Source organism: Sarcophilus harrisii, chromosome 4 (genome assembly GCF_902635505.1).
Source record: "Sarcophilus harrisii chromosome 4, mSarHar1.11, whole genome shotgun sequence".
In the NCBI taxonomy this organism is placed as follows: Eukaryota; Metazoa; Chordata; class Mammalia; order Dasyuromorphia; family Dasyuridae; genus Sarcophilus; species Sarcophilus harrisii.
Genome location: NC_045429.1, coordinates 251,855,986 through 251,868,934, shown reverse-complemented (window position 1 = coordinate 251,868,934; position 12,949 = coordinate 251,855,986). Strand labels below are relative to the sequence as shown.

Below are 12,949 nucleotides of genomic sequence, written 5' to 3'. Positions count from 1 at the left end.
CCCAGAAAAAGAACTCTGGGAGATGACTAAAAACCATTACATTGAATTCCCAATCCCTATATTTAGGCACACCTGCATTTTTGATTTCCTTCACAAGCTAATTGTACAATAATTCAGAGTCTGATTCTTTTTGTACAGCAAAATAATGTTTTGGTCATGTATACTTATTGTGTATCTAAGTTATATTTTAATATATTTAACATCTACTGGTCATCCTGCCATTTAGGGGAGGGGGTGGGGAGGGTAAGAGGTGAAAAATTGGAACAAGAGGTTTGGCAATTGTTAATGCTGTAAAGTTACCCATGTATATATCCTGTAAATAAAAGGCTATTAAATAAAAAAAAATAAAAAAAAAGATTTGGGATCAGAGGTCTTGAATTCAAATTTTGTCTGACTTTGATCAAATTTTCCTTTTTTTTTTTTAATTTTTTTTTTTAAGCTTCGTAAGTTTCAGATTCCTCATATGTAAAATAAAAGACTTGGATTAGGTAGCCTCTAAAGTCTTCTACCTCTAAATCTATGAAAGTCCATAAACCCCAAGATACTATTTGAGGTTTCAGTGATTAAAATTCATCTTCCTCTGGGCAGAGCATCAACAGGTAAGAATATGATTCTATATGTGGAGGGAGGAAGAATGAATTTGATTTAAGTATTTAAGATTGAAGGAGGCAAAATTAGGGCAATCTATGTCTTAATTGCCTATCAGAGATATAGATGTAAACACATATACAAAATTAAACTCATTATCGTCCTCCCTCTTTCTCCCACTTCCAAACTTCTCTTAAATGAGGGAAGACTGTATAAAGTCACCAGATCTACTCTCTCATCCAGAATCATCTGAGTCCACAGGCAAAATATTGATCAGGACAATTGAAGATAGACAATTCACTTGCAAAGCATTGCCTTTCTGATGTCATGGTCCTCTTCAAGAACAAAAAACAAACAACAATCTGTGAATAGTAGGAGCTGCCCCATTGGGGATCCAACTGAGCAGTTCCAGTTGGGCAATGCAGATAGCTTCCTTCCTTTCTTTCATCCTTCCTCTCTCCTTCCTATATTCTTTCTTTCCCTTCTATCCTTCCTTCCTTCTTTTTTTACTCCCTTTCTTCCTTCCTTGCCTCCTCCCTTCTTCCCTTTCTCTTTCCTTCCTTTCTACTTTTTCTTCCTTCCTTCCCTTTTTTCATTTCTTTCCTCCTACCTTTTCTTCCTTTCTTTCTTCCTTCCTTTCTTTTTTCCTTCCCTCCCTTCCTCTTTCCTTTCCTTCCTTCCTACATTCCTTCTTTCTTTTTTTCCTTCCTTTCTTCCTTTCCTCCCTCCTTTCTTTCTCCCTTTCTTTTTTCTTTCTTCCCACCTTTCCTTCCTTCCTACCTCCTCTCTTTTCCCTTCTTTCCTTCTTTATTCCCCTCCTACCTCCTCTGTCTAAATAAGGAATCATACCCTTACCTGAGAGTGCTATGCTCAGAGGAAGACAACATTTTGTTTAGGAAATCTCACAAGAAATCTTGAGGATTGTGGGCTAGATTTCTTTCTTAAGAACCAGGCCTTAAACCCAAATCACACTGGCTCAATTGACTGGCCAACAATAGGTCCCAGCCCAAGCCTCACTTAGTCATTGTTTGGACCCAACTGAGTGTAAATAGCAATTGTTTCTGTTTTGGCCAGAAATCCTAAGAGTCTTCCCCCTAACACTACAAACTGGTTTTGTTGTTGTTGTTGTTGTTGTTGTTGTTGTTGTTTTAAAACTAAGTAAAAGAGGCCATTCTTTGTCTCTGGCCTAAGATCCAGGCCAAACTAAGATCCAGGAAACAGTTTAGCTTGTAAAGGCCTAGGTTTCCACTGCATCCAGGGTCATCTCCAGTGGTCCTGATCTATAAATTGCTGCTGATCAGATGACTCCAGAGGAGAGAGTAAAGCTGGTGACTTTGGACAGCCCTCCCTCACTTAAATCCAATTCAGTTGCAAGAAATGGCATCATCTTCCTAATGTCATGGTCCTCTCAAGAAGAGAGGACAAACAAGAACCAAACTTCTGATGGGCAACCTGAGGGTCATCTTCAATTCTTCATTAACTCTCACTACCAATCTATTGCCAATACCTGTCAGCTTCACTTTTGTAACATCTCAAATATATCCCCTAATACTACCTCACACATGGACTATTGCAATAGCCTCCTGACAGGGCTGCATGCCATAAATGCCCCCTACCCCAGTTCATCCTCCATTCCGCCTCCAAAGTGATTTTTCTAAAGTGCAAGTCCGACTATAACACTCCTTCACATACCCAATAAATTCCACTAGCTTTCTATCACTTCCAGAATAAAATATAAAATTTTCTTGTATTCAATGCCCTTTAAAATCCCAATCACACAGCCTTTCCAATCCCCTTACACCTCACACTCCCTACCATGTACTTTTTGATTCAGTAACATTGACCTTATTGTTCCATGAACAAAAAATGGACATTTTCACTGGCTCTCTCTTGGAACATTTTCCCTTATCTCCACCTCCTAGTTTCCCTGATTTCCTTCAAGTCCCACCTTCTACATAAAGATCCCAATCCCTGGTAAATCTAGTGCCCTCCCTCTGAGATTACCTCCTATTTATCCTATATATAGCTATCCAGTTTGTTTTCATATTAGCTCACCCACTGATTGTGAGCTCCTCCAGTCAGACTTTTTTTGTATACCCAGAGCTTGACATAGCACCTTCCACATATTAGGCATATTATATATTTACATAGTATTATATAGGCATATATTGGTATCATATATTGATTATGTCAGCAGGAAACTTTAAAAGAGCAGCTGGAAAGGAAGTCATGGTGACATTTCTAATCCAACTTTGTCTTCACTAGAAGGGACACTTGTTATATACTGACTTCTGCACAAACTGGCCTGACATATAGGGCTTTCACAATTTTGTCTCAGCTTTTCAGTCCTTTCCCCTTAGTTTCCATCCTATCAGACCACACTACTCATTATTCTTTGACTGTGATTTATGTTAGTTATCCTGTCTTCATCCTTTTGCTCTCTCTAACCTTCAAGATCTTGAAGAAATCTCACCTTCCCACCAAGGCTTTCCTGATTGTCTCATCTGGAAATAATCTCTCCCTCCTCTGAATTCCTGTAGCAATTATAGAATAAGAAGGGGTTGAAGAACCAAAGATTTCCAAGGTAAAGATCAGTGCCTTTCATTTATCACTGCTTATAAGTATTTGTTATTTTAACTTGAGTCTAGTCCCTTCAAATGGAATAGAAATTCCTGGATAGATTAACTGGGATTATGTCTAATACTTCCTAGTTTCCACAGTGACTAACAGTACCAACTACCTAGCATGTACTTAGTAAATAATTCAATTCCATTTGACAAGCATATATTAAGTAACTATTATTTGTAAGCCACTGTGTTAAGCATCAAGGATACAAAGGTAAAACCAAACTACCTTTTTCTCAAGGGGAGAATAATTTGCACACATATGGGTAAATAGAAAATATGTATAAAATAAATACAAAATATTTGGGGGAGAATACTAGGAAGGGGAAGAGATTAGAAAAGGCCTCCAGTCTTTAGGTATTTCTCATTATTGTGCAAAGGTACAAAGGCAGGAAGTAGAACAGCAAGTAATCAGTAGTCCAGCATGGCTGGAATATAGAATACGTGAAAAGAAATAATGTTAGTCAAAGTTATGTGATGATTGTGATGGATTTGGCTCTTTTCAACAATGAGATGATTCAGGCCAATTCCAATAGAACCATCTACATCCAGAAAGAGGACCATGGGGACTGAATGTGGATCACAACATAATTTTTTCACTTTTTTGTTGTTTGTTTGCATTTTTCCCCCTCATTTTTTCCTTTTTGATCTGATTTTTCTTGTGCAGAGTGATAACTGTGGAAATATATATAGAAGAATTGTACATGTTTAACATATGTTGGATTACTCGCTGTCTAGGGGAGGCAGGAAGGAAGAGAGAAAATTTTAGAACACAAGGTTTTGCAAGGGTGAATGTTGAAAACTATTTTTGCATGTATTTTGAAAATAAAAGCTATATTTAAAAAGATATAACATTAGTTCAGAAAGATGGATTGGAGCCTTTTACTAAGAGCTTTAGATGTTAAATAGACAAGTTTCTGCTTCATCCCAGAGTCAATAAGAAGTTACTGAAGTTGCTTGAACAGAGGAATACATGGTCATACCTGTGTTTTAGGAATATCAGTTTGGCAGTTCTGTGGATGGTAGACTGGAAAAGGATGATTGAAGGCAAAGACTCCTCCAATTAGGAATTTGTTGTTTGGTCATTTCAGTTATATTTGACTCTTGAGGACCCCATTTAGGGTTTTCTTTGGGGAAAATGTTCCAAGAGAGAGCCAGTGAAAATGTCCATTTCCACCTTATTGCGGAACAATAAGGTCAATGTTACTGAATCAAAGAGTACATGGTAGGGGGTATAATGTGTAAGGGGATCGGAAAGGCAGATACTGGAGTGGTTTACCATTTCCTTTTTCAAATCATTATACAGATGAGGAACTGAGGTAAAAAAAATATTTAAATGACTTGCCTGAAGTTGCACAACTAGTATCTGAGACTGGATTTGAACTCAGAAAGATGAGTCTTCCTGATTCCAAGTGCAGTGCTCTAGCCACCATACCACTCAGCTTCCCTACACTCCTATCCCCAATTAGGAGGTTATTGCTGTAACCCAGAAAGAAGCTGTTGAGGGCCTGAATTAGGGTGATACTTGTATGAAAGGATACCTTAATAGATACTGTGTAATGTACAAACACGACTTGGAAATTGATTGGATATTAGGGAAGGGAGGGAAGAAGCACTTATATAGTGTCTATTATGTTCCAGGCACTTTAATGAATGCTTTTACAAATATTAACTTATTTTATCTTCACAACAATCCTGAAGGTAGGTGCTATATTACCCCCAATTTACAGCTGAGGAAATTAAGAAAAATAGGTAAGGTGAGTTTCCCAGGATCACACAGCTATTAAAGCTCCTAAAGGTAGATTTGAATTCAGGGATTCCTGATTTCAGGCCCCACACTGTATATCTGCAACCTCAATGAAAAGTGGAGTATCCAGAAAGACACCAAAGTTGCAAATCTTAATGGCTCAGAAGATGATTCCCTCAATAGAAATAGAACAATCAGAAAGAAGGGAAGATTCATGGGGGAAAAAAAATAATGAACTCTATTTTAGGGAAACTCAATAGAGTAGATCCATATATGTTTTGCACATCACAAATTTAAGTTAATTGTAAGACATAATTATTTATTGGATCTGAGTTGCACTCATAATGTAATTCAAATCTTGAAGGGATGTTCATTTATTACAATCATGTCCAACTCTGTGATCCCATTTGGGTTTTTTTTGGTTTGTTTTTTAGCAAAGACATAGAGTAGTTCGTCATTTCCTTCTCCAACTCATTTTACAGATGAGGAAATTAAGGCAAATATAGTTACGTGATTTGCTCTGGGTCACACAGCTAGTAAATGTCTGAGGCTGGATTTGAACTCAAGAAGATGAATGTTCCTGACTCTAGGTCTGATCTATTGCAGTATCTAATTGTCCCATCTTAGAGGGATACTTAACCCTTATTCTCATACTTTATAAAGGATATAACAGATTAACAAGATAAAGATATACTATTTGAAAGATTTGCTGGATGAATTAGCACTTTCTTATCTTCACAGACTATTATTAAAATTAGGATTATTACTTCAGAAGATTTATTTTAAATATAATTTAAATTTCATTAATTATTAATTAATATTATCTTGAGAAAAGGATTTTTGTATCATTACATAATTTTTAAAAATTTAAATCATTTCATCTATTTTTAATTTCTTTTTAATTTGTTTTACAGTGTGCATAATAATATATTAGTAGAGTAAGTCATGTACATAACATGAAAATAAATAAAAATACACGTAATAGATGCATCAGATTTAAATTTATTAATAAGAGTGTGTGATAAAAAAAAGTGTTTATAGACCATCTTTCTAATGGTCTTTCATAGTGCAAAGTGAACTGGCAGATTCTAAAATCATCTTCCTCTTTCAATTAAGATAGAAATGGTAAAAATGAATTATTTGGTTACTTAGCTTGGAACAAGGAAATGAGATATCAGAAATCCTAGTTCATTTTATCTTTATTTATTATTTATTTTCATTTTATGAATAAGGAAATCAAACTGAGGTACTATGACCTACTAGGTCAGCAAAATGGATCTGGGCCTCCTTATTTAATTCTTCACTGTTGTAGGATTTTGTTGAAGTAAATTGAGTCCCAGTAGCATGGCTCTATACTTCACTGAAATATTTCTGTCAAATTTGAAATTCCCTCAGTAGGAACCCATTTTGATCTCTTGCCAAATAAGAATCATTCCAAGTAAACTAGGTAGATAGAATAAACCATGAATAGGGCAGACTATTCATTACTAGGGAAAGGGGCAAAGTCCTCTCCTTATCCATTCAAACACTCGCCTAAAGAAAAGTGTAATTAATTGAGATACTAATACACAATTAGTGAAGTTGTATACAGATTCACTCAGTAGAGTAACCAGTGCCAAAGGGCTATAAAATCATGCATACCCTTTGGCCCAGCAATGCTACCTAGAATATACATCACAAAGGAATAAAAAACAAAAAAGAAAAGGACATGTGAGAGAGAGTGTGTGTGTGTGTGTATGTATACACATATACATTTCAACAGCTCTTTTTGGAGTAGCAAGGAATGGGAAATTAAGAGGATATCCCTCAGTTGGGGAATGACTAAAGAAAACTGTGGTATATGATTATGATGGAATACTATTATGCAATAAAAATGATGAACAGTATGCTCTCAGAAAAATCTGGAAAATCATGTAAGTCTTTATATGAACTGATGCAAATTATAATAAGCACACTGTATATAGTAACAGCAATACTGTATGATTATCTATGTGATTGATTAATTATTCTCAGCAACACAATGATACAAGATAATTCCAAAGGATTTATGATGAAAAATGCTTTCCATCTTCAGAGAAAAAGCTGATAAAATATGAATAAAGATCAAAACATACCTTTCTTTATTTTTCTCAATTTTTTTATGTGTTGCATGACTGTACATGTATAACCTGTATCAAAGTGTTTGACTTTTCATTGAGGTTTCCTCTCCAATGGGAGAAGGAAAAAGAAAATGAAGTAGAAAATTTGGAATTCAGATTTGAAAAAAACAAATATTAAAAATTGTTTCTACTTGTAATGGGGGGATAAAATATTTTTAAAGTTTAAAAAAAAAAAAGAAAGAAAGAAAGAAAGAAAAGTGAGATGTCTATGTACCAAAAAATGGGATAACGATTAGTTGGGTTGTAAGAAGAAAATATTAAAAATTTCTATTTAGGTGTATTTAAGAATAACAAAGGCATTAAGATTTACTAGTATTTAATATATTTACACTGGCACCTTTATTCTGTATGTCAGATGGTCATTCACATAATTACATATTAGTATCCTAGAAGTTCCACAATTTGAAAGGGTTGACAGAGCATCCACACTCATTCATTTGATGTCAAAATATTGCATTATTTTGTAGTTTATATGTGCCTGATTAAGTGGATTTTCCAGTTTACATCATCTAGTTTTATCTAAACAGACACAAAAATCAACAGATTTTTTATAGATATCTTGATGATAAAATGAATGATGAGAACTCAAACCAGAAAATAAGAGTTGACACTTCTAATCTTTGTATGAGTTCTTTATCAGTTAGATTACAAGGCATAGACAATGATCTAAGCTCATTTCATAAATAAATCAAAAATAAAATCAAAGTTATCAAGATTATTTGAAATATTCACATCTACATTTATTAATGATTAACCTCAACTTTATATTATGCCTTGAGATATCGTATCAAAGATAGTATGAAGCCATTGATTCACAACACATTTAAAAACCCAAGTTGTTGTAGATGAAAATTATACTTGCCACCTATTTGTGTACTTTAAAAACATGTTAAAAGAAATTTGAAGCAGTTTAAAATTTTACCAAATTAAAGAGATTCAGTAGGTTTTGAACACATTTGCTAAAATTATGAAAATGCAACATCTTCCAACTAGTTTACAAGAACCATTGGTTGACATCAAGGAAGACAAAACTAATTAGCTGAATTTAAAAAAAAATACCTTTATACATGTAATTGCTGGATAAGATTGAAAACTGGATGTGAAAATTTAGTCAAACAATAAACTTAATAAAAATTGTTAATAACTGCTAAAAAAAATGTAGACCATCTCTCTAAAGATCTTCCATAGTGTAAAATAAACTAGCAAATTCTAAATTCACCTCCTTCTTTTAATCAAGATAGAAATGGTAAAAGTCAAGTATTTAATTACTTAGCTTGGAATGTGGAAATATAGTATTAGAAGTCTTAGCTCAAGGTTTGTATAAACTATCAGAAAATCAAAATACTTCCCTGGATATTTGAGTGCTTTTAAACAACTGCCAATTTTTAAAACTCATTTCTCTTCCAAGCCCAATTTTTTAAATGTGTTTGCCTATTTGTAAATTTAGTCAAATTTTTATCAAAAACAAAAATCTACAAGAGATAACATTTTAGTGAAAAGGGGAGAAAGGAAAATATTCCTTAAGATGTCCTTTTAAAAGGACATCTAGGGCATTCACAAATTGTTAGTGAAAAACACAGGAAACAGTCAAACTACATACTCATCATGTAATTCTTTAATCTTGTAGAAGATAGAATCCTTGAGATCAAAGTGTATTTCTCATTCTTGTCTTTGTATTTCCAAAAACCTAGCACAGTGTCTTGAACATAATAATTGTGTGAATGTTTGTTGAAATGAACAAACTCATTTTTGAAAGCATATTGACTGTAATATAGCAACCGAATTAAATATAAAAAAGAATCGAGTTAATTTCATACCAAGAAGTTTATATAAATGTTCAAGACACAAATCATCTAATATTATCCATTTGGCTATACTTATTTAGTTGAAGTTTGTGATTGTTTAGTTGTATGAATTAGGATTATAGAAGTTTGTTGTTCAGTCATGTCTGACTCTTGATGACCTCATTTAGGGATCCTTAGCAAAGATACTGGAGTTCTACATACTTCTGCAGCACATTTTACAGATGAGGAACTGAGGCAAACAGGGTTAAGTACTAATAAGTGTCACACATGTAATAAGTGTCTGAGACTGGATTTTAACTCACAAAGATGAGTCTCCTTGATTCTAAGCCCAGTGCTCTATCCATTTTTACACCTGACTATCCTAATATTTACTGAGTTGAAATCTGTGGCTATTGTTAAATTACATGGATTAGGATTATGGAAGGGAGGAGGGTGGCTAAACAATCAGTGGTACATAAGTAAATGAAATGGAATAGTACTGTACCATAAGAAATGATGAAGGTGAAGAATTCAGGGAGGCATGGGAAGACAGAAAAATTGATGCAGATTGAAGGAGCAGATCCAGGGGAAAAAATATCTACATCAATGTAAATAGAAAAAATTGATCCTCAAAGAAGAAATGTACCTCCAAGCTCCTCTTAGTGGATGATTACAAGGATGCAACACTACATATAGTATCATACTTGATTGACATGTTAGTTAATTTTGCTTAAGTATTTTTTTTTCCTTCTCTGTCTTTCCCTCCTCCCCCCTTGTTACAAGGGATGAATCACTGAGTAGAAAAGAAGGGATATTTTGGGAAATTAAATCAGTAAACATGTATGTGTGTATGTACATGGATGTGCTTTATATATCACATTTTGTATATGCATTTAAATATATGTATATGAATATATATATATATTATTTAAACTGTTTCTAGATATTGGGGGAAAAATGTTAGCACCCAGCAAAGGCAAGTACTGAACAAACTTCCTCCTGCAACCTTGTCTGTAAATGTACATCATCCTTGTCGATACAAAATTGAATTTCTGTAGGCACATGGCCTGATTACAGGCAATTGATAGTAGGAGCAACTAACCCACAAGCAAATCTGACACATAATATATACACAGAGGGACTTTTCAGATTACCAAATGCATACTCTCATGTAAATTTACACCTAGGTCTCAATAAATGAGTCCATGGATAAAACTACTGTACTTAACTAGCATCTCAAAGTAAACTATGTTTACTAAGGGATAAACCATTCAATGACTGTACTTACCACAGATTTTTCTTCCATAAGATCATGTTTATTTTAGACTAAATGAGTAATCACCAGTAGAAATCATCCATCATAGGACCTAAAGATACTTTTAATGGTAGCATTTATTTCTTCAAGATGAGTGATGTTTTTGGGGGGGACAAAAAAGTGTATTTTGTAGCAGTTCCATATTTATTCCATCACATTCCACAGACTGCTCTATTGAGATTATCAAATATATTTTGTTTTACTTTGGGGTTATTTAAAATTCAGTTTCATTTTATTTTTAGTTCCAAATTCTCTTGCTCTGCCTTCTCCAACCATTGAGAAGGAAAGAAAAATAAAGCCCATTATATAGGAAGAAATTAATAATGTGTTTTTTGTAGCATTGTTCAAGTTATATAATGGTTCTTTACTAAGCATTGCAATTCAGTACATTAACAATAACTTTAAAATTTTTCAGAATTAAAACATTTATTTTTGTACATGCTTCAAAACATTTCATACTACTGGGTTGTCTCCCATTATCCTAAATTGAAGAGAAAATAGTCTGACTTTTCTCTTTATAGAGATATTGCTAATTATATCACACCAAGGTGTTGTTATATCATAATACAATTATAAGCAATAAAGATCAGATGTAGTGTCCAAAAATGGAATTTCCATTAACCTAGAACTTGATGAAATATATTTTTCCAGGCAAAATGAGTTTGCATATGAGACAGAAGAATGCAGTTCTTCATTTAACTAAAGTCTGTTGTGTGCTTTCACTTTAAATAAAAGTACAGTTCTTTTCCACAACTCTGTGATGTCCTCTCTAAGTTGCACACATAATACTCATTATCAATACCAACAAGCATAAAGACTGGCTATGTGGATACCCTATTAAGAGGAAAATCGCTACCTCATCTGAAAGCTTAAGGTCTGAACACACCTTGAGTAACAATGGTGAACTTGGTTCTTGGCTAAAATGTCAATATAAAACTGTTTTACTACTTAAATAAAAACATCATTTTTTCCATAAATAAATTAAAAAGTTCCGCCTAACCCCTGCTGACATCAGTGAAAGGTATGGTTAGGAGACCAGCAGAGGAATTCCTCATTGCTCAAGCCAATCATAGCTATCATCATTCTGCAGGTACTATCAAAAACTTCTAAATATAACATATTCTTCAAAGAACCAAGTCTTTTCTTATCTCTTAATGAGGAAAGTTGGCAGTGGTTACTGAGCTTTCCAGCTTTAGATCTATAAGCTATGAAAATAAATGTGGCAGTGCTGAAAATGAAAGGCAGATGTAACCAATCTCTCTCCTAATTCAGTTCTTTAAAGTGGCCTCTCCCCTCTGTGTCTCCTATCCAAGTGAATAACTTAGCAACACAGTGAGCTAACCACATGTTGGAAGCAACTACCAGTAAATTATACCTTTTAGACTAAAAAGTAAACTCACATCTACTCTACAGTTAGCTGTTCTTTGGTTTTGTGATATTTGGTTTTTAACTAGCCCCTTCCTCAATAAATATATACATAAATACATAAGCAGAGTCTCTTAAATCTTTTTGCTGAGCCTGCTTGAACTAGTTGAGCAGTGATGTTTGGGAAATCGCCTGGAAAGATTTACTCCAATACCAATCTAACTTAGACTGACATGCTAGAAACTCAGTGACCCAGTGATTTCATAACAAGAACACAATGAATATTGGTACTCAGGAAATAGAACTTCTTCTGACCTTGAGAGTGCGGGCTAAATAAATTACCTCTGAACGCAAGTGGTGAGATCTCACAACCGCATCTGGAGAGAAAACAGAAAAGCCAGAACTACATCGGACCCTGATTTCAGCACCAGGTGAATCACTAATTAAAAACTTATACTAGGTGACCTCGGTCCATGTCAGGCAATCCCCACCCCCAACCCCCTACACACACCGTCTTATCTAGTAAGGGAGCCCGTGAGAGAACATCAGACCATCACCCCTTCCGTGCTCTTCCTGGAGGAAGGTCCCGCCAAAGTTATCGGGGAGTTATAGGGAACCCCAGCTCTCGCATCCTTGACTTTTTGTTATCGTCTGACTAAGCTCCTGGAAAGAAGGATGGGTGGGGACCAGGCTGCCGCAGTCCTGGACTCAGCTTGGAATCTCTTCAGATTTTAGCAAACTGAGGTTAAAATGTGGATCCCTCACTCCTCCTTCCCCTTCCCACCCTGCACTGTCTAGATCATCTAAGATGGGGATAAATAATCGGAGTCAGGTAAGAAGTGGGTAACTGGAGATGGGAGGTAGTGGAGGAGAGATCGGAGAGCTTTTCCTCCCTTCTTCTAACGGCTCCAAACATCTCTCCTGTTCAGGAAAACGTAGCCACTGACTGCATCTCTTACCTCGGCTCCTGGAACGACCCGAAAAGACAGATTTCATGGGATGCCTCCCTTTCTGCAGCCTTCGGTGCCAGCAGCAGAAGAAGAGGATGGTGGCGATGGTCCCCAGCAGAAGCAGCAAGAGGAAGAGGGCACATTGGATGCTGTAAGGTCTCAGCAGCACCAGGAAAGCTGCGGCAATCATGGTGAGAAGTGGGGGGTATTCGGGCTAGGCTGGAAGGACACGGAGACACATGCACAAGCACCTGGGGACACGCACACGCAGGCACGAGCGACGCAGGATGGATGGATGGATGGATGGCAGAATGTGTGTTGCCTCTAGAGCGGCAGCGGCGGCGGCGGCGGCGGCGGCGGCGGCGTCATTCTCAGGGCTGCTGATCCCGAGAGGAGGCTCCCCAATGGCTGCAGACA

The 12,949-nt window shown here is 35.7% G+C and overlaps 1 protein-coding gene across 1 annotated transcript in view; it reads right to left on the bottom strand.

The window, feature by feature from the left end:
• Window positions 1–12,745, bottom strand: part of DST (dystonin) — a 575,913-nt gene extending 563,168 nt beyond the window's left edge. Inside the window, 2 exon segments of the mRNA XM_031964703.1 lie at window positions 11,925–11,959; window positions 12,542–12,745. Coding sequence (XP_031820563.1) covers window positions 11,925–11,959; window positions 12,542–12,722 — 216 coding nt within the window. The 5' untranslated portion in view covers window positions 12,723–12,745.
• Window positions 12,746–12,949: the final 204 nt, after the last annotated feature.